This window comes from Mercenaria mercenaria, chromosome 15, assembly GCF_021730395.1.
Source record: "Mercenaria mercenaria strain notata chromosome 15, MADL_Memer_1, whole genome shotgun sequence".
In the NCBI taxonomy this organism is placed as follows: domain Eukaryota; kingdom Metazoa; phylum Mollusca; class Bivalvia; order Venerida; family Veneridae; genus Mercenaria; species Mercenaria mercenaria.
Window position 1 is genome coordinate 22835164 of NC_069375.1, and position 19444 is coordinate 22854607.

Sequence of the window (19444 nt, forward strand, 5' to 3'; positions counted from 1 at the left end):
TAGACGTTCAGCCCATTGTCTTGGTCTTATATATAACACTGTCAATTTGTTAGTAGATATTTGTTTTTATCAAACGTTTCAGGTAAAGCATGTAAAATTACCATCATGGAAATACAAAAGAATACAGTTGTTCTGTGGCGCAACAGAATCTCAGAAGGCCTGTAATAATCTTTTTGGTTAAATATTTGGAAATGATGACTTAATGTAAATATATGATGACAGCGCGCTCAACTATTCAAAGAATTGTTGTAAGTATGGGGTCAAAAAATTACCAGAGATTATCAGACAAAAGAAGGAAAATAGATAAGACAAACAATGTACCATTATTTGTGGAAGTTGATAAATCTTGCACTATATTGCAATGTGTAATGATATTATGTAAATGTAAAGCATATATCAAACAGTTTAGACAACATACCGGTATGGAATGGTACGCGAAACTTAACTAATTTCTATGTCAAAAAGGGCTATCTGAGACAAAATTCTTGTTCTAGTTATGTAGTCTTGCCTACTTATGGACACTATGATGGTAAACAAGTGGCTAAAGTTTCAAAACCATATGTCAAACGGTTTAGGCAAAATATGGACTGGTACGAACAACTTCACCGATTTCCAAGTCCAAGAAAGGTCAACATACTCTTGCATACAGATAGAGACTGTTATAATAAACAAGTGATAAAAATTTCAAAGCCATATGTCAAACAGTTTACACAAAATATGAACTAGAACGAAAAACGTAACTAAGATTTTGAATCCCCAGCTGGCAAATAAAAGCCAAAAAATGGCGTCAGGGGAGGTTTTTATATAAATTATGCATGCTTCACATCAGAGAGCCCTTTTTCAAACTTTTAATAAACTACTGAATAAAATGTGCATAAATACACATTGAAACATTCTTTATCAATAAGTGCAATTATTTTTTAAAATAAAAAATTATTAAGTAGAGTTAAAAAAAATAATTCAAACTAACTGCCAAAAATTTGAATTTTACGGGAGGAGCTAACGAGGTCATGAACCCTGCAGAAATAGAGAATGTAAACAATTCCCACGTTAATTTTATCAACAACCTGATACACAGAAGGCTTCATGTATCAATGGAATTAACACATAGGGCGTATTGTAAAGCTTTGCCAGAAAAGTAATTTTGAATTTTTAAACTGAACAGAATATCCTAGTCATTGCTGCAGTTATATTTTTATGTAATTTGAAAAATCAAGTTTTAAATCAAGTTGTAGAGAGCTAAATTACAGATGTGTGTAGTGATAAATTATTTCAAATAGCTTATCATTTTCAAGACCTTACCACAGCAACACTTGCGAATTTGTGTGTATTGTTCTACATCCCAGACTTGAATAGTGTATTATTTCTACATTTAATGCTTGATTATCTAAATTAATGGGCCAGTGTCAGCAATGAAGAAAAGCTAAATGAATATTAAAAGTTTGATTTTGAAGTTTCACTGGTCAATTTACATTAAGAAGTTTAAATATCAGGAATGATAGTCTCAACCTTGAATTTTTCATTAGATTGATTCTAATATGGATGCACAAAAAATGGGTAATATTAATCTTTAACCATCAAAACATGTTAGTTCATAATTTTTATTTTTCCTTCAACTGCCCATTGTTTACATTTGCTTGTGAATCATTGAAAGGGAGCTATTTTTAGCTGACAGACAGCCTAGGGTAGCGTTATTGTTTGATAGGCTCCTCCTACAACATTTACTGCCAGGGCAGTAAAAGTTGAGGCTTTAACTAAAAAGAGTTAAAAATTCAGACACAATCCTTGATGGAGTTATGTACTCTTGCCTAAAACTGGACATGGTAATGTTTCAAATAATGATGGCATTGTGTGCTTATAAGTTTGTGGAAAATATTTAAAATGAAAGTACCAAAGTAAATATTAAGCGCGTGTAGAATAAAAAGGTCAATAAAAGACTGGTTGTGCCTTCTAGCCATAATGGAATACTAGTTTCATAATAGCACTCAGGCTAAAGCTTTCGGGGCAATTATAACACTGTGTGTGCCATGATGGCACGAAGGAACAACCAAGCAGTATACGTACCTCTTCATTCAGGAAGTCTTCCTTGTTTGAGTCATTTCATGTTAGGCGATTAAAAATCTTGATCAGATTAAAACATCCTGATCATAGAAAAAAACTAACTGTCATAATTTCACACGAAGCTACCCTTTGTCGCGTTTATTATAAACTGACATGATAAAGGATTTAATTTACATTACATACCAAAGAAAATTACTGTACAACTATAGAAATTGGCTAAACTTATACTAGTTTGTTTAAATATCTATATGACAAAAAAATAAATTATAGGTATCGCACATACTAACAAAAATGTAAACAATCGAAAAAAAAATAACGTAAGATCGAGTGCGTCAATCCTCTCTGGCCTAGTGGATGTGCGATCCTTTTCAGACGTGATATAATTTTTCGTCGAGTTCGATTCCCACAGGCCTGCAGATTTTAACCCTTAGCTTGTTGGCGGCAAGTGATTCTGCCTTTGCGACCAGTGCAGACCAAGATCAGCCTGCACATCCGTGCAGTCTGATCATGGTCTGCACTGTTCACTATTCAGTCAGTAAATTTTTAGTAAACACCCCTTCAAATGATAAATGGTACTGCCCAAATTGGAAGATGGACCAGTCCATTTTAGAAATATAGCAGGCTAAGGGTTAAATATGAAAATATTCCAAGCGGACACTAAAGTAAGCTATTTGACATTTAACCTCCGAGTGCGGCCTTGGCATTCAACCCAGTTAATTCTGTTGTTCACTATGCACCTCAATAATTGATGTTAGCTTTATGAAAATCTCCCCATCGGTTAAAAAGATATGCAGTGGACAGAAGTTACAGACAAGCGGACGAATAGACATACGTGACTCTAATTTAGCTCCCACATGCTTTGAATTCAGGGGTATAATAGCGGAAAATCAAAGTCGTGCAAAATATGCATGTCCATTTTATGCCGATAATGTATACCAAGTTTCATATGAATTTGATGAAAACCGTTAAGAGGAGGTGAGAATACAAGGTACTGGATGTAGCTGTAATAGGATCAATATGCAAGATATGATCATATTTGCATAATCAATGTAGAGTGAAAATATTATAATACAATAATGATGAAAATCACGAACAAATGTTTTACAACTGGTAACTAGAGGGGAAGCGAGTAACAAGTAACACCCTATACAGTTAATAAAACACGGCCAGTGATTCATGGGAAGAAGTTGTTCAAATGTCTTTATTTTTAGTCTGGCCTCTACAGGGGCAGTGTCCCCATTTGAATATATGTAAGTATATAGAGATAACCTTACAATGATGTTACAGACCAAGTTTAATGAAGCAGCTAATGAGAAAAAGGCGTGTTAATTCATTTCTATTTTTAGCTCTTGCGGCCCCTTAAAGCGGCCAACATAAAGCTTCTTAAACATTTGATAGAGGTACATGCCAGAATGCTTCTGGCCAAATTTGGTGTAATTTATTATTTATTCTGAACAGTAGTTTCAGAAGAGAAAATATTTATGTAGGAATTGTTGACGTTGGACGACAGACGACGGACCATCTACTGATAGCTTATCCTGAACAAAGTTCAGGTGAGCTAAAAAGACACATAATTTACACTAATTCTACAAAGAATTTAATCTAACTTGATTATTCAAGTAGGTTTGACGTCTGGCAAGGTTTGTGAGGTTTGTGCGTGCGTACGTGCGTACGTGCGTGCGCGCTGTAGGGGTTTGGGTAAGAATATGTGGAAATGAGGGATACTATAAAATCATAACAGATATATGATGATATGTATGTTATATATGTCATTTGGTTTTCAAAACATCTAGCACCAGGTTTTTAGGATTTGGCACTAATTTTGGCTATCAGTATGGTCCACCGGGTTTCAAAAGATATCTGTATATGAAAATTATCACCACTTTGGTAGAATCATCCTTAAATTCATACAACAGAGGTCTTTAATCTCATTATGGTACTGCTTAACCTTGAAGAATTTGAAAGTAGAATTATCAATTCTAAAACACTCGATTTCGCAAACGAGTAGCATTAAATCTTAAATAATAAAGAAAAAAATCTAACATTGTACTTTTTATTTAATATGCACTAAATATTCAAAGTTGAGAGTTAACTTCATTTTCCATGTGTATTGAAAAATAAAAACGAATTAAGAACCTATATCGCATGTAGTCCGTTGCACTAATATATCAATTGTTGTTAAACTGATGTATCAAACATTTTAGATTGCTGTAAAACATTATTGTTCAATCAAAAATCAGCCATAAATGTATTTCAATTGTCTAAAAAATATTTTCTGCTTAAAAGTAGGCACCGTTGTCCTCCGTTATTTATTTATCTGTGTAGGGGGGTTGTTGCTGATTTATCATTGACCTGACATTGCGTCATAAGTACCCAAAATGAAGCAGTGTTACACATGACACCGAAGTCAAGCAGTAAGGTGAGTATTGGATTTCTTCGAAAGTCGTCTTTTAAAAGTTGAAAGTTTACCTAGACGAAATTTTCTAAACATTTTCAAAAAGGGAAAATGACGTCTTTCTCTTGCATAATTGACAATAATGCAGAATTATTAGAAACATTACATGGTTAAACGATAAATCAGTTGAAAGTGCTCTTAAATGTACCAGGAACGTACATACCATTAATATTTATGACAACCTTGTGGTTGGAGGGTATCATAGTGGCCTTGTGACTGCAGTTGTGAGGCATAATTTATATTAATCCAATTTTATTGCTTGTGGTGCATTGCGTTATTTTTTTCGTTTTAGATGAAGCCAAGATGTAAGTACCAGTTTCTGACCATTTTACAACTACCAACATTATATTTAAGTCATGATAGTTGACATAGTAAAACATCTCTTTCGTTACCAAACGACATCTAATTTCACATCATATCTCGAGCGCATGGCATTTTATCTCCAGTTCTAGAAATCAGATCCCGATGGCACGATTGTAGACACCTCGACCGCTCGAGATCCTATCTCGAAGGCATGACATGTTATCTCGAGCGCACGACATTTCATCTCGAGTGCACGACATTTTTATTTCGAACGTGTCCTAAACATACCACCGAAGAAAAGATATTGATTTCAGTTGATAAATTCATAAGCTTTTTAAATAACGCTATTTTCTAAGATTTTAGGCTACTCAGCTGTTACATATACACTTATTAATCAACGGAGATTAGAATGTAACTAGTACGGTATCTTTGTTATTTTCCCCTTAATTATAATAACATGTAGCCGATGTATGTTCTGTTCCATCGTCCTTAGATACATAGGATCACTTTTCCCTTCGCTTACTCATTCCGGACTCCCAAAATTTTCAACATATTAAAAAGACATAAATATAGAATATTTTCATCAAATTAAATACTGAAGTTCTTATGTGTGAAAATTTAGTAATAAATGGAGAAAGAAAGAAAAAGAATAATATGAATATGCAAATAAATAAAAAAATAATAACTAAAATATGAATAGATAAAAGTATTAATTAATTTATACCGTGTAAGTAGTCCAAAAAGAGCTATCCACATAACACTCATATTTGAAACTCCCCAGACAATGATTAAAATTTCTTAAACATTTTGACTACATCATACATCCGTAATTCTAAGCCGCCATATGACCTTTCATGTGTCGGTGCGACGTTAAATAAAAAAAACAACAAAATAAACAAAAAACATCCGTAATTCTAACTGTAAAAGGAGTTCTGGATCGCTGGAAATGTCTTTGTTCGCAAATTTTGCATTTTAAGTGTTTGTAATAGTATCCTAAGTAAAATATTTATTTCTTTGTTAAGAATAGTTGATGAATATCATTTTTTTATATAGTATTATGTGCAATGACAACACGATTACAATTAATGTTTTATTGTAATTGTTCAGTTTCATAAAGATGTTAATACAGTGGAAACTCTGAATACTGGACCTTCCAAAAACCGGAAAATTCTGAAAATCGGACGATTTTCTCGGTCCCGATTTTCCCCTTTCTATTTTCTACATAAATCGTAAATATCGGAACAAAAATGACTTTTTTAAATACAATTTTACTTCCAAAACCCATCCGACACGAACAGGTAAACATTTGTTCGAAAGCAAATCTGTGCCTTCGAGAAAATTTCACCTGTGATTCCATTTTTTCTTCTTCAATTAGCGGCGGCAGATTATTTTGACACGCATTAGAATCACAACCTGTCTATCAAAGGATCAAACATCACCGAAGATCTTGATAATTAGATATTGGTTTTTCGTTAAAGAAATGTTTAGCGGCTTAAATTTAATTATATACATGCTGAAGTTTTAAAACATGATTGTGCAATATTATTTCTGCAAACTCTTTTTAACATTTGTTTTGAAAATGATACTGTCCGCTCTATATGGGGCAAGTGTGCAATTAATCCAATATCAAAGTTGTCTGGGTTAGACCCAAGGGATCCTCTTTCGTACAGGGGTATATCATTAGCTTCAGTTGTTTACAAACGCTATTGCAGTATTTTAAATGATAGGTTAAGTTCTTTGGTAGAAAGTAATGGTAATTTGAAGATGAACAGGGTGGATTCCGTATGAATCGCAGTACCATTGACCAATATGTCATCACTTACAAGCATAATAGATACTAGAAAGAAAACCAAACTGTCAACCTTCACAGCTTTTATTGATTTTAGTAAAGCGTATGATTTTATTAACAGATACAAATTATGGAATAGATTGTATGATTCTGCTATATGTGGTAAAATTGTAAAAGCTGTTAAATATCTTTATTCATCTGTTACTTCTTGTGTAAGAGTAAATACTTTTTGTGCTGATTGGTTTGAAGTAAATATGGGCCTTATACAGGGCTGTATCTCCTCAACTTTGCCTATACATCAATGACCTCATTTTATACCTTAAAAGTTTTGATATAGGAATTGCTTTTGGTTACAGAAAGTCTGCATTCTTTTATATGCAGATGATATTGTTTTGCTAGCAGAGAATGCCGATGACTTACAGACATTACTAAATATATTGTCTGATTAATGTGTAATACAAATCATATGAGCATTTACTCATGCAAATGCAATATCATGCACTTTCGTCCTCCGTCGGTACAATGTACTGATAAGTTATTTTTATGTGGGAATAATCAGTTGAATATCGTTAAAAAGTATAAGTTATCTTGGAATAGTTCTTTGATGAGCATCTTGATTATAATGTATCTGCAAAAGCAGTAGCCCAGAGTACTAGTCGTGCACTAGGATTGATAGCCAAATCCAAATTGATAGGTAGCGTGCCCTACGATGTATTTACAAAGTTGTATGATACTCTTGTATGGCCTGTGATAAGTTATGGGGCCTCTTTTGGGGTTGTAGTTCATTTTCCTGTATCAATGCGGTACAAAACCGTGCGATGAGATTTTTTCTAGGGTGTTGGAAAATACATACCAAATGCCGTATTGATGGAGGAAATGGCCTGGAAACCACTTCCAGTTGTGCAGTGGAAAAGTATCTGTAATTTCTGGGCTCGTCTATGTAATACTTCTTCTTCTCGATTAAACAAAACAATAGCAGTGTGGGCTTATGAAAAGTCAAATAGATCTTGTAAAAATTGGTATTACATTGTTAATAAACAATTACGTAATTTAAATTTAGAAAATTTTGCTGATATAAAAGATCCTGTATCAAAACATACAATTATAAACAGTGTTGTTAGTAAATTGATGGAAAATTGTGTAACAGAATGGAAAACGGCAATAAACAGACGAGATAGTCCTAACGGTAAAGGTCTAAATAAGTTAAGAAAAATACTGTACATTTAAAACAGATTTTGTTGTAGAACAATATTGTAAGCTAATTTATCACCCCCACCCATTCACAGGTCAGCTTTAAGTAAGTTCCTTAGCGGCGTAGCCCCATCACGGATAGAGACTGGGAGGTATGAGTACCTTGCAGTTGAACAGCGTAAATGTCCGTTTTGTAATAACATAGAAACAGAATGCCATGTACTATTAAAATGTAGTTTGTATGATGATATACGTTTGCAGTAAACGCAAAAAGTAACAGAAGTCGAACCAGATTTTTTAACATTTTCAGATAAGGATAAGTTGAAACTATTTCTCAGTGATTCCAGGTTAATTAGATTAAGTGTCAAAACCTTTTATAACATTTTAAATAGAAGAATGTTTTATCTAGGTAAATTATGTCCATACAGCTTTGTATTTTAACATGTATGATACTTTGTATATTACAAGAGGTTGCTGCTAATCCGGTTTCTTATGATCTTACTAAGGTGACATTTGGTCTTAGATCTTTCTATATTGTGATTTTATTTTGTAACTGAGCTTTAAGCTTCTTATTTTTCGGCGCATTTTAGATTAGGGATCCGCATCTCATTTTTCTTTTTAGCTCGACCTTTCGAAGAAAAAGTATAGCTATTGCACTCGCCGTGGCGTCACCGTCGCCGTTGGTTCAAGTTCTTGATAAAGTCAAATGTCTCTGTTACTATCTAAGCTATTGATTTGAAACTTAAAATAGTTATTTACTATCAAAGTTTACACCAGGAGAAACAATCCCCATTACTCTGATTTGAACTTTGACAGAGTTATGTCTCTTTTAATTTTTTTTTTGTAAATGTCTATCTTTTGTAAATGAATATTAAAGTAGTTATTTACTATCAAAGTCTACACAAGGTAAAACAATCCCCATAACTCTGATTTGAATTATGGCAGGGTTATGCTCGTTTATAACTTAGATTGTTTGGTTAATGTTTTTGATAAAGGCAAATATCTCTGTTACTGTCAAAGCTTTTGAATTGGAACTTACTATCATAGTCTACGTCAGGAGAAACATTTACTATCATAGTCTACATCAGGAGAAACAATCATCTCCATAACTCTGATTGAATTTTGAGTTATGCCCCTTTTTAACTTTTAATGTTTTGGTTATTTTTTTTGATAAAGTCTAATATCTCTGTTACTATCCATAGCTGTTGGCTTGAGACTTAAAATAGTTATTTACTATCAAAGTCTACACCAAGAGAGACAATCCCATAGCTCTGATCATATGTTTGAGTGAGTTAAGCCCCTTTTAATGGCAATGCTTTATTTCAGAGCCAAGCACGGAGAAAAGTCGAGTGTGCTGTCATATGGACAGTTACTTTTATTGAGCTTCAATGTAATTTTAGGTCGTAGTTTTATTAGATTTTTAATTAACGATTAACAACAACATCTTGGTTTTATCACTGTAATTATATGTATATGTGAGTGATAGACATAGTGTAGTATACACTATCAAAGGTTTCTTATAATTCTAATGTATTGAATGACTGTGTACTGATGTTTTATATAGGTTAATTATTTTATGTACCTGTATTGTATGTACACTATAATAAAGACTAAATATAAGATATAATATAAATTTTGACGTTTACATGGACTTTTGATCCTAATTGTGGTATAATTTAAAGCCAGCATTTAGTTAAGATATTAATTTGCCAGCATGAAGATTTAACTTCGGACAATGTATTGATCAGTTGATTAATTGGTCAAACAGTTTCTTAAACTGTCGCATTTTTCAAAGCTGGACGAAGGTATGTAAAACAAGAGCTCGTAGAACACGAAATGGTCCCCTTGATGCATTCAGTAACTGCACAAGAAACAGAAATTATTTGGTCACTGTGTACTGGACATTTGACGTACTGACCTCAAATCAATAATTATGGGTCATTTACCAGTCATAAGTGACCTCCGTATCAAATGTGATCGTAAACCAACTCATTCTCTAGTTATCTGGCAAAAGAAAAGAAAAATTCTACTCTTCTGGGTCAATATGACCGTGACATTTAGCCTACTGACCTCAAAATGAATAGGGGTCATCTGCTGGTCATGATCAACCTGCCTTTTAAGATTTATGATCATAGGCCCAAGCGTTCTCAAGTTATCGTCCGGAAACGGTTTTACTTTTTCGGGTCACTACGACCTTGACCTTTGACCTATTAATCTCAATAGGGGTCATTTGCTGTTCATGAACAACCTCCCTATTAAGTTTCGTGATCCTAGGCCTAAGCGTTCTCAAGTTATCGTCCGGAAACCGTTTAACTGTTCCTGATCACTGTGACCTTGACCTTTGACAACTGTCCTCAGATTCAATAGAAGTCATCTGCTGGGAATGATTAACCATCTTATCAACTTTTATGATCCTAGGCCCAAGCGTTCCTGAGTTATAATCCGAAAACTGTTTAACTGTTCCGGGTCACTGTGACCCTGACCTTTGACCTACTAATCTCAAAATCAATAGGGTTCATCTGCTGGTCATGACCAACCTCTCTATTAACTTTCACGATCCTAGGTACAATCGTTCTTGAGTTATCATCCGGAAACCGATTGGTATACGGACGGACTGATCGAACGACAGACATCTGCAAAACAATATACCCCTTCTTCGTCGAAGGGGACATAAAATGAGTGAACCTTTTAAAATCACGGCATTTTTACGAAATCTTCATCAATTCCATGACTAAAATGACTAAAGTAGAAACATCGTACAACTGAACTGTTCCTACAGGACAAAATTAAAATAATTTGTGAGTCTGAACTTGCTGTAAATCGCAGAGAACGACTTATGGTTTGCAGTTGTATTTGTCCAAAACACTCCGTAATTCAAATACCGGAAACTTCAAAACAACAGATTTTTTTCTTCTTGTCCCGAGGGTGTTCGGTTTTCTGAAGTTACACTATATATAATATCAAATATTGTATATAAATATGCGTTGACATGTCTTTTAAATAAAGAAAAATATATGACATTTGATCATATCAGTGGGGTTCCAGTTGGGTTTTTGTCGTGAGAGTGATAGACAAATGCGTCCTATATTTCGGTTCGAATAATACTGTTGCCATAGTAAAGAACTTTTCCTGTCACCATCGTTATATCTTCTTTGTAGCTTTTTCATTTAAACACATCTCGAACTACATTTAGTTTGATTTTCCTTTGAAAAATTCATGCGGCCAATATCTTCTCTCACTCTGACTGAATCACAGCCTCCTCACTAGTACGTTCATTAACTGGCCATACCTCCCAACAATGGCCGTTCTAAGACGTTGCCCAGCTACGTTTGTTCTGTCTTTGTTGTTTAGATGTTGTTTTTTCTTTGTCTTGATTCTCATGATGTATGCATTCACGAATACAGCACTACAGGATTACAGTATGAGAAGTTGGCGCTTTCTTTGAACGTGACAATTCCATTATTGTTTTGACGACAATGTAATTGCTTGTTTCGTAACATTTTACTTGCTGTCCATCTACATATGTTAGAGTAAACAAACTGCACAAATATTTTGTCTTGTTTTGAGTACGACAGTGGAACCACATATTTGTACCAAATGTCGAATATAAGTGCCTTTGAATGTCAGGTATATAATGGTTCGTTAAGTTTTAAGATCGCCTGGATATACCAATATGCAGGGCACAAGGCTATAAATTGAGAAATTGCCAGTTCGAATCCCGTGTGAGGCGTATGCGCTCATTTAATGATTTGACAGAAGACATTGCGCCTGAAATCCTTATAATCTGATTCTGGTACATACTCAAAAGATACTTAATGCCACTACAAAACTGAAATACAGTTAAATAAACGGCATAAGACCAAAAATTAAACTAACTATCTAACTATCTGTATAGTCTGTGTAACGCTCTACGTTAGCTGTTTCATGGTAAAGAAAAAGCAGAAAATCATGGACTACAGACAGTAGTACTCTGAATATGATCAGTTGTCACGTGTTTTCCATCATGAAATAATGTTGTATCCTTATGGCTCTTTTTTGTCTTGTCTTTTTCTTCTTTTTATATCTCTTGGCAATGAGCCAGGACATCTGTTTTTCAAGATTCGAGTGTTCCTTATTTTATCTCGTTCTCATGAGATAAAGGTTAAAATATCCACACAATGTCCCCTCTGTACCTCAGTACAATTTTAAAATAATTAAGCTTCTTGAAAATTTCTCAATAGACCAAAAGAAAGCTATACCGGAAAGCTAATGGGTGTTGTTTATGAGAAGAAGAAAAATGTCAACTTTACATTTAATGTTTTCCTATAGCTACACACAAAAACATAAACGGACAAATAGTTGCCGCTTTGTCCCTCCGTTAGTCCCGAAATCTTTGTCGGAAAAACTCCTTCTTCAGTTTTCAAGGGATCAGATCATAATTTACAGAAGATGAACTTGCGCATATTATCAGGATATGAAGGTAACATGCCCTGTTTATGTTTGACACTGAAATTTTATAGAGAGAGTGTGCGTGTGTATGCGTGTGTGTGTGTATTTTCGGGTTTAACGTCTTTTTCAACCATTTTTCAGGCATATAAACGACGGTGTCTACTTGTAGCAGTGAGCACAATGCCCAACTTTATAGTGTTGCCTCACTGGAATATCACGCCGTATACACGTGACATGATACTCCACCGAGTCATATTATACTGACATCGGGCTGACCAGTCCTCTTAATGTTGAGTGCCAAGCGAGGAAGCTACTAGTACCATTTTTACGTCTTTGGTATGACGCGGCCAGGGATCGAACCCACGACCTCCCGCACTCGAAGCGGGCGCTCTTCCCCTGGGCTACCTAGGCGGTTGAAATTTCTTGATGGCCATATCGTCACTTGCGCATATCGTCAGGACGTGAACGTAATGTGACCGGTTTAGGTGTTATGCCCCTTTGAAATTTTACAGAATGCTGTATATTGCCCAGTACTGATCAACGGATCAGGCTCAAACTTACGTGAGAGAATAGGCGTCGTGTTTGTTACCATTTGGTACAATTTGTTTATGTCGTTTGAGTGAAACGTTTCAGTGAATTGAATAATTTGATTTTAAGAAACCAGCGAACAAAGAAATTATATTTTATGATTTTGCTTTGTGAGGCTCTGATTGTTTATGATAACTGTTTTCCCACAAAAAAAATAGAAAAAAAAACAATAGTGTTTTCGTCCGCACTGCCCACATGTCTAGGACATTCACTCAGAAGAACCTATACGTTCAATTACAGCATTAATATTGGCTTTATGTGATATGAACTAGACAATAAAATGTTACAACGAGTAGATCTAGTAACGAACGGCATTAAACAGTAAATTGAAAATCTCATAAACAGAAGCACGTAGTAAATCAACCATTTGAATTTCATGCGATAAAAAGCATATTGAACACGGATTTGCATTGCCTGTAATTATGTATATATATTAGGTATAGTTCAATGACTTTACCTAATTTTCCAAGAAAAATAAATAAAAATTCTATTCAATAATGATGAAAATATTATTCAGCGCTGAAAAGAACAACGTCTCAGTAATATAGCTTATAAAAGCATACATCCGTTTAACCGCCATCACTCTCCTCCCACCCTCTCCAAAACAGATTCCGCCACCACCAAAAAATTCATTTTCTGTATTTCCAGGGTAAAGATTCAGCTTAACAAAAATTAAAAGTGAGCAGCATATTAAAACTTACAAAAAAAAAAAATGACTTTATGTATTAAAATTAAAATTAGCGTTATTAAAAGAATAAAAATAGTAAGCAGACCATTTGGTGGTAAGATGCGTCTCAAATTTATTTCATCCAAGTTTTTACTCTGTTATGATGTATTGTGTCATGGAGTTCACTTAATGGGTCTGTATAACAGAGTTCGGCCTGCTTCATATTTCATTGCCTCTTATGAAAGAACCTAAAAGACCGAGTCTGTTGTAATTTTACTTGGTTGTGTTATGGTCGTCATATGGATATGGTGTAACGACCGGAAAAGATAAGCTGATTTTTGTCAGTTAGAACTAAATCTAAATGTAGCTTAATATAGATACAGTGGTGAGATAATATTAAAGTTCCTAATGAAAGATATTTGAATAATTCCTGAATTTAAATAGAGTATATATTAAAGTCCTGTCATCAAACATTATTGAATCACCCAGTCCGACTCAGCAAAACTTAGGTAAGAGTAATTCAAGGCTGCTGACAGGTGTTATATATCAAGGGTGATGAGGAGAGGGTGGAATTTTCAGTAAATACAGATAAGGGGGTCGTATTTTGTTATTATATTACATAAAACTTTCAAATTCAATATATATGTATTACTGTTATATTGAAAACTGAGAATATTTTTTTTTATATCTGACTATATATTTACAAAAACTACAAACAAGCAAGAACAAATAAGCAAGAAAAAAAAAACAGCACAGTGGGGCACCGCCCAGGTACAGCTGGAGGTCAAAAATATGATAAGATACATAACTTTTCTTTACATCTTATTATGTTGCTTTCATTAGCTGTGTACATCTTCCTTTTCTATACAGTTAGAGTAACACTAAGTTTTGGATATCTTTTTGCGCTACTCATTTTATTAACGTGTTATATTTGTTTGTTTTGGGTTTAACACCATTTTTAACAGTACTTCAGTTGTGCAACGACAGGCAATTACTCTAACCAGTGTTCCTGAATTCTGTACCAGTACAAACCTGTTCTCCGCAAGTAACTGCCACCTTCTCCAAATGAATCATAGGTGAGGACGAATTATTTAAAACTCTATGTCTTTTATCAAATCGTCACGGAAAACATATGCCCGGGGATCGAACTCACGACCCCGTGATTTGTAGTTATACGCTCTCCCTAATGAGCTAAGCGGCTGGGCTAGCCTTAAATATGCCCTCCAATATCATAAATTAAAGTACATTAGAAATGAAATAGACACAGTCCTCGAATCATGGCAAACAGGTAACTCTGGTAATTTCGGAGCGAGGTCAGCTTAACCAGATTTATATTAGTGTATGTATGTATTTATAGCGGATTAGTAATGAAATAAAACAATGTTGCTACATCAAGGACACGTCCTTTGTGAAATAAGGATCTGTTTACCGTTGTAAACGCCTGTTAAAGACATGCATTTTAAATTACAAGTGCAAAAGTCGAGACCATTCAGATTTCAAAAATAAGTTTTTAAAATACAGGCAAAAGTTACAGCTATAAAACTTCAATATCTGACATCTACAGCGGTAGATATTTTTAGGAAGGTTTGAGTATTGTCACCATCTTTAGCGTATTTTAGCGGAATTTGTTTCAGAGAGACACCACAACTAAATATTGAAATTTTTACGAAGGAGGCATCACGTAATTACAAAAACATTTTAAGCTGGTAATAATTACATGATCGTAATGTGTTTCCATGACAAAGGGATTTTTATGATCTCTTGCAATAATTACAATTGCTAAACTGTAAACATATTCCTACCTATGTCATTAATCTAGTCTGTTTTGTAGTAACTGTGGTCTATTTAAGAGAATAAAGATTTAGTAAGTCTGCTTTCGTTCACTAAAATAATGCACCATTTTTCAAAACCTTTAACATTTCAACAGCTGTACCTTGTAGACATATTTTCTGCTGTAAATATTTTGATTTTTATAGCTGTAACTTGCTTTGCACAGCTGTTATTTTTTTCGAACTGTTTTTGAAGTCGTTTTATAACTGTAAAGTTAAATGTACAACTGTAAAGTCAATGCTTTTATATAACTTCTACAGATGTAATTTTGAAATATATCAAGACTATAATGTTGAATATATATAAAGATTTTTTAAAGCTGGGGATTATCTTACAATAACTGTATCAATTATGGAAATTCACATTCTGTGTGAATTAAACTATGATTGATGAAGAAATGATAGCGTTATAGCGTTAATTTTAGAGAAATACAAAACTTTTCAATGGCATAGGATCAAACTTGCTTGAGATATTTCGGGTACAAATTTTCAAAGTTCATTTAGGTTGATTACGAACTGGTGTTATAGTGTAAACATAACAAAATGTGGCATGATAAGTCAAGGGCTTATGATTCTAACATGACACATAATCAAACTATAACTTGATATTTTTACAATGTAGTATACACATATGAAAATATGATTACAATTTGATACACAATGAAGGTGCTAGCGTGTACATTTAAACCGACTGATTCGATTACCTATAACCATACTTGACCATACTTTAAAATCACATACACAGTCTGTCAAAATATGATTGGTGAAGAAATAAAAGCATTAGCAGAACAGTCGTTTTAGGAAAAGTCCAATTCTAAGTTCCAACATACCTTTACATACATAGTCCCCATTTTCATGTATAGATGCATGTAATAATGATAAATCAGCAGCATTAGCTGAGGCATTTTAATTATTATTAAATCCAGATTGTTTTAAACTTTAACTTCAAACTGTGTAATTAATCAACCCACTGGTGTCCCATCCTAAAACGTTAAGCTTTCCATAAATGTATGAGAAAAATAACATATAAATTAAATTACGTTTAATGTGCAGTCTGAAAATGAATTCTGCTGGATGCAAACCATTTCTTTTCTTAACATATTCGTAGATGGATTGCGTATCGATTCAACACTTGACATCAACATTTTCTTTCATACATTCACTTTCATAGGTTGAGCAAAAGGACGAAAATCCGTCTGTTCCTTTCAGATAATCTATGTACAGTGTCTGTAATGTGTTTCTGGTGGCATCGTCCTCACATGAAGACGAATATACATAGCCAGCATATTCCGGGTGATAATATTCATCTTCGTACTCATACGTCACCGGAACTATAAATAGATAAACAGCAATAAATAGTTATGATTTAAGAGATTGTTTATACAATTCTCCCTTTTCCCGAAGTTATAACTGCATAACAAATATTAGAGACAATTGTTCATTTCAATTTTATAACCATATTGTATAGGTTTTAACGGGAGATAATATCCTTTCTCTCAATTGATATGAAGACATATATTTAAATTCTGTGACAAGTTTCCCCCAAGCAATGAATACTTTTTAAGTAAGAACATTTCTTTCTGCTTGATTACAATATTTGTACCACGGTTTCCATTCATAAAAATGTTTTATCTGAGTTTTTCAAATAACTGAATGAAAATGTACAAGTTGAGCACTTATACAGCCTCTTTGGCCTCCTTGTTATATTCATGAAGATTCAGTTACCTTCACAGTCAGGGACTGGACTTGCGGCGATCCAATTACCAGAGGCGCCACACACGTGCCATGTGTAATAACTCTGGGAGGGACCAATTGTGTAGTTTTGCTGACACATAATCATACAGAATCTGCCATAATCCGTCTTCCAGCCGTTACATAACCGTGCTCCATTAACAGGGACATTGAGTTCCTCACATGGTGTTGCTATTGACAAAACAAAAATATATGCACATGAGGATTGTTTGTTATAAACATAGTACATCGGAATATACAGTAATCCGTGCGTATACTGTAAAACACATATTAAGAAAGAATCATTCAGATGTACACGTATTTTAGTTGTTACAAATTTTCGTTTTAAGCTTTTTCTACCAATAACCAAACTTACGCCTCACTTTGATCTGGAATGAACATTCAGTTTGTAATCCATTAGACGTCTTTGTTGCTACATATTGTACAGTGTAATCTCCCCAAGGAAAGGTAAATTCTGAACTTGGGTAGTTAGAGACAATATTTAAGTCAGAGCCCCTAGGGTCTGTAAATGTTGGTTCGGTCCAACTGTATTGTACAGTATGGTCTGTAGCATTTATATGGACATCTTCACTGCATCCAGTCAGCACTGGTGGCTGAATATCTGCAAAAGAAAATTTTGATTTGACCAACTAGCAACATGCAAAGTTATATAATGAAATCTTTAATCAATAACGCATAGCGTTTATCTTGAATGGATAAGCTAGCTCTTGATTCTGTTATACTTAAACTCCACTCATGGTGTCTCTGAAAGTGAACATCAAAGAATACGTCTTTCAGTACATCAGAATATTTCAAATAAAATTATTGGTGGGCATATTTCATGCAATACTTGTAAACAATTACTGACCTTTTGTAAATTGATGTGGGTGAAGATGTACAACTAGTTTAGTATAAGTTAAATGCTTTTAGTAACATCTGAAAAAAGGGTGAAAGTGCATCAAAAGTTAACATCATCCATGAATTATTCGTGCCCGAGTTATAGACAATGTGTCATATAATGTGATGATGATATGATGCATCAACAGTTATCCTGAAAACTACTGGTACAAGAGTTATGGACCTTGTCTTCTGTGTCCTATGATGTGGGTGATGATTAAATCAATCTATTTAAAGTTTGGGTGTGTGGAATAGATATTCATATTCTTCGTATAATCGAGCTTAATATGGCGTATATTTGGTTATTTTTGGAATTTCGAAGTAATGCAAAATTTATTCATGTGATTTTATACTTCTGATATAACGCATTTTGGAGAGGAAAACTCATTTGGCGATGTGGCCTACTTTTGTACTTTGGTCGTTTTCTCCGAAAAGCTCATGTTTTAGGTAGATCTGCAGTGACTTAGGGATTTTAAAATGACAACGAAGTTAAGAGGGTCACAATCAAAGGGGGTTAGACGAAACTAGTGATAGCTGTTATATGATTGTTGTTACTGCTGATATCTGAATTATGTATTTTGTTACTGTTGTTATATGATAATTGGTTGTCGTTACATTTGATATCTGATATATGGATGTTGTTGCTGTTGATATCTGATATATGTTTGCTGTTACTGTTGATATATGACATATGGTCGTTGCCACTGTTGATATGTAATACATTGTTATTGTGTTACAGTTGATATATAACACATGATTGTTGTTACTGTTGATATCTGTTATATCATAGTGTTACTGTTGATATGTGACATATGGTTGTTGTTACTTTTGACATCTAATATATGGTTGTTGTTACTGTTGATATCTGTTATACTATAGTATTACTGTTGATATATGATATATGTTGTTGTTACTCTTGATGTATGACATATGGTTGTTGTTACTGTTGATATCTGATATATGTTTGCTGTTACTGTTGATATATGACATATGGCCGTTGCCACTGTTGATATGTAATACATTGTTATTGTGTTACAGTTGATATATAACACATGATTGTTGTTACTGTTGATATCTGTTATATCATAGTGTTACTGTTGATATGTGACATATGGTTGTTGTTACTGTTGATATCTGTTATACTATAGTTTTACTGTTGTTATATGACACATGTTGTTGTTACTCTTGATGTATGACATATGGTTGTTGTTACTGTTGGTATATGACTTATTGCTGTTGTCGCTATTTATATCTGGTATATGACTAATGTTACTGATACATCTCTTATAAAATAAATTACCAGTCTCACAAATCTGTCCGCTCCACCACTGACTACAGGTACACCGGAAGCCACCGACGAAATTAACACATGTTGCTCCGTTTCTACATGGTGAACTGTTGCAGTGGTTGGAAACTGAATGAAAAAATAAAGGTGAATAACCATCTTAAAAAGGTATTAAATGGAAGTACGCTTCTTTCTATTTGGCCATAAAAAAATGGATGAA

The 19444-nt window shown here is 33.9% G+C and overlaps 1 protein-coding gene across 3 annotated transcripts in view; it reads right to left on the reverse strand.

Annotated features, from left to right (window-relative positions):
* Positions 1–14079: 14079 nt before the first annotated feature.
* Positions 14080–19444, reverse strand: part of LOC123548345 (neurogenic locus notch homolog protein 1-like) — a 39009-nt gene continuing 33644 nt past the window's right edge. For all 3 annotated transcript variants that reach the window (XM_045335541.2, XM_053524772.1, XM_045335550.2), the window contains exons 7-10: positions 19240–19353; positions 17419–17664; positions 17037–17234; positions 14080–16642 (exon numbers count right to left, since the gene is read on the reverse strand). In XM_045335541.2, the coding sequence (XP_045191476.2) occupies positions 16437–16642; positions 17037–17234; positions 17419–17664; positions 19240–19353 (764 nt within the window). In that variant the 3' untranslated portion in view covers positions 14080–16436. The remainder of the gene's footprint in view (positions 16643–17036; positions 17235–17418; positions 17665–19239; positions 19354–19444) is intronic.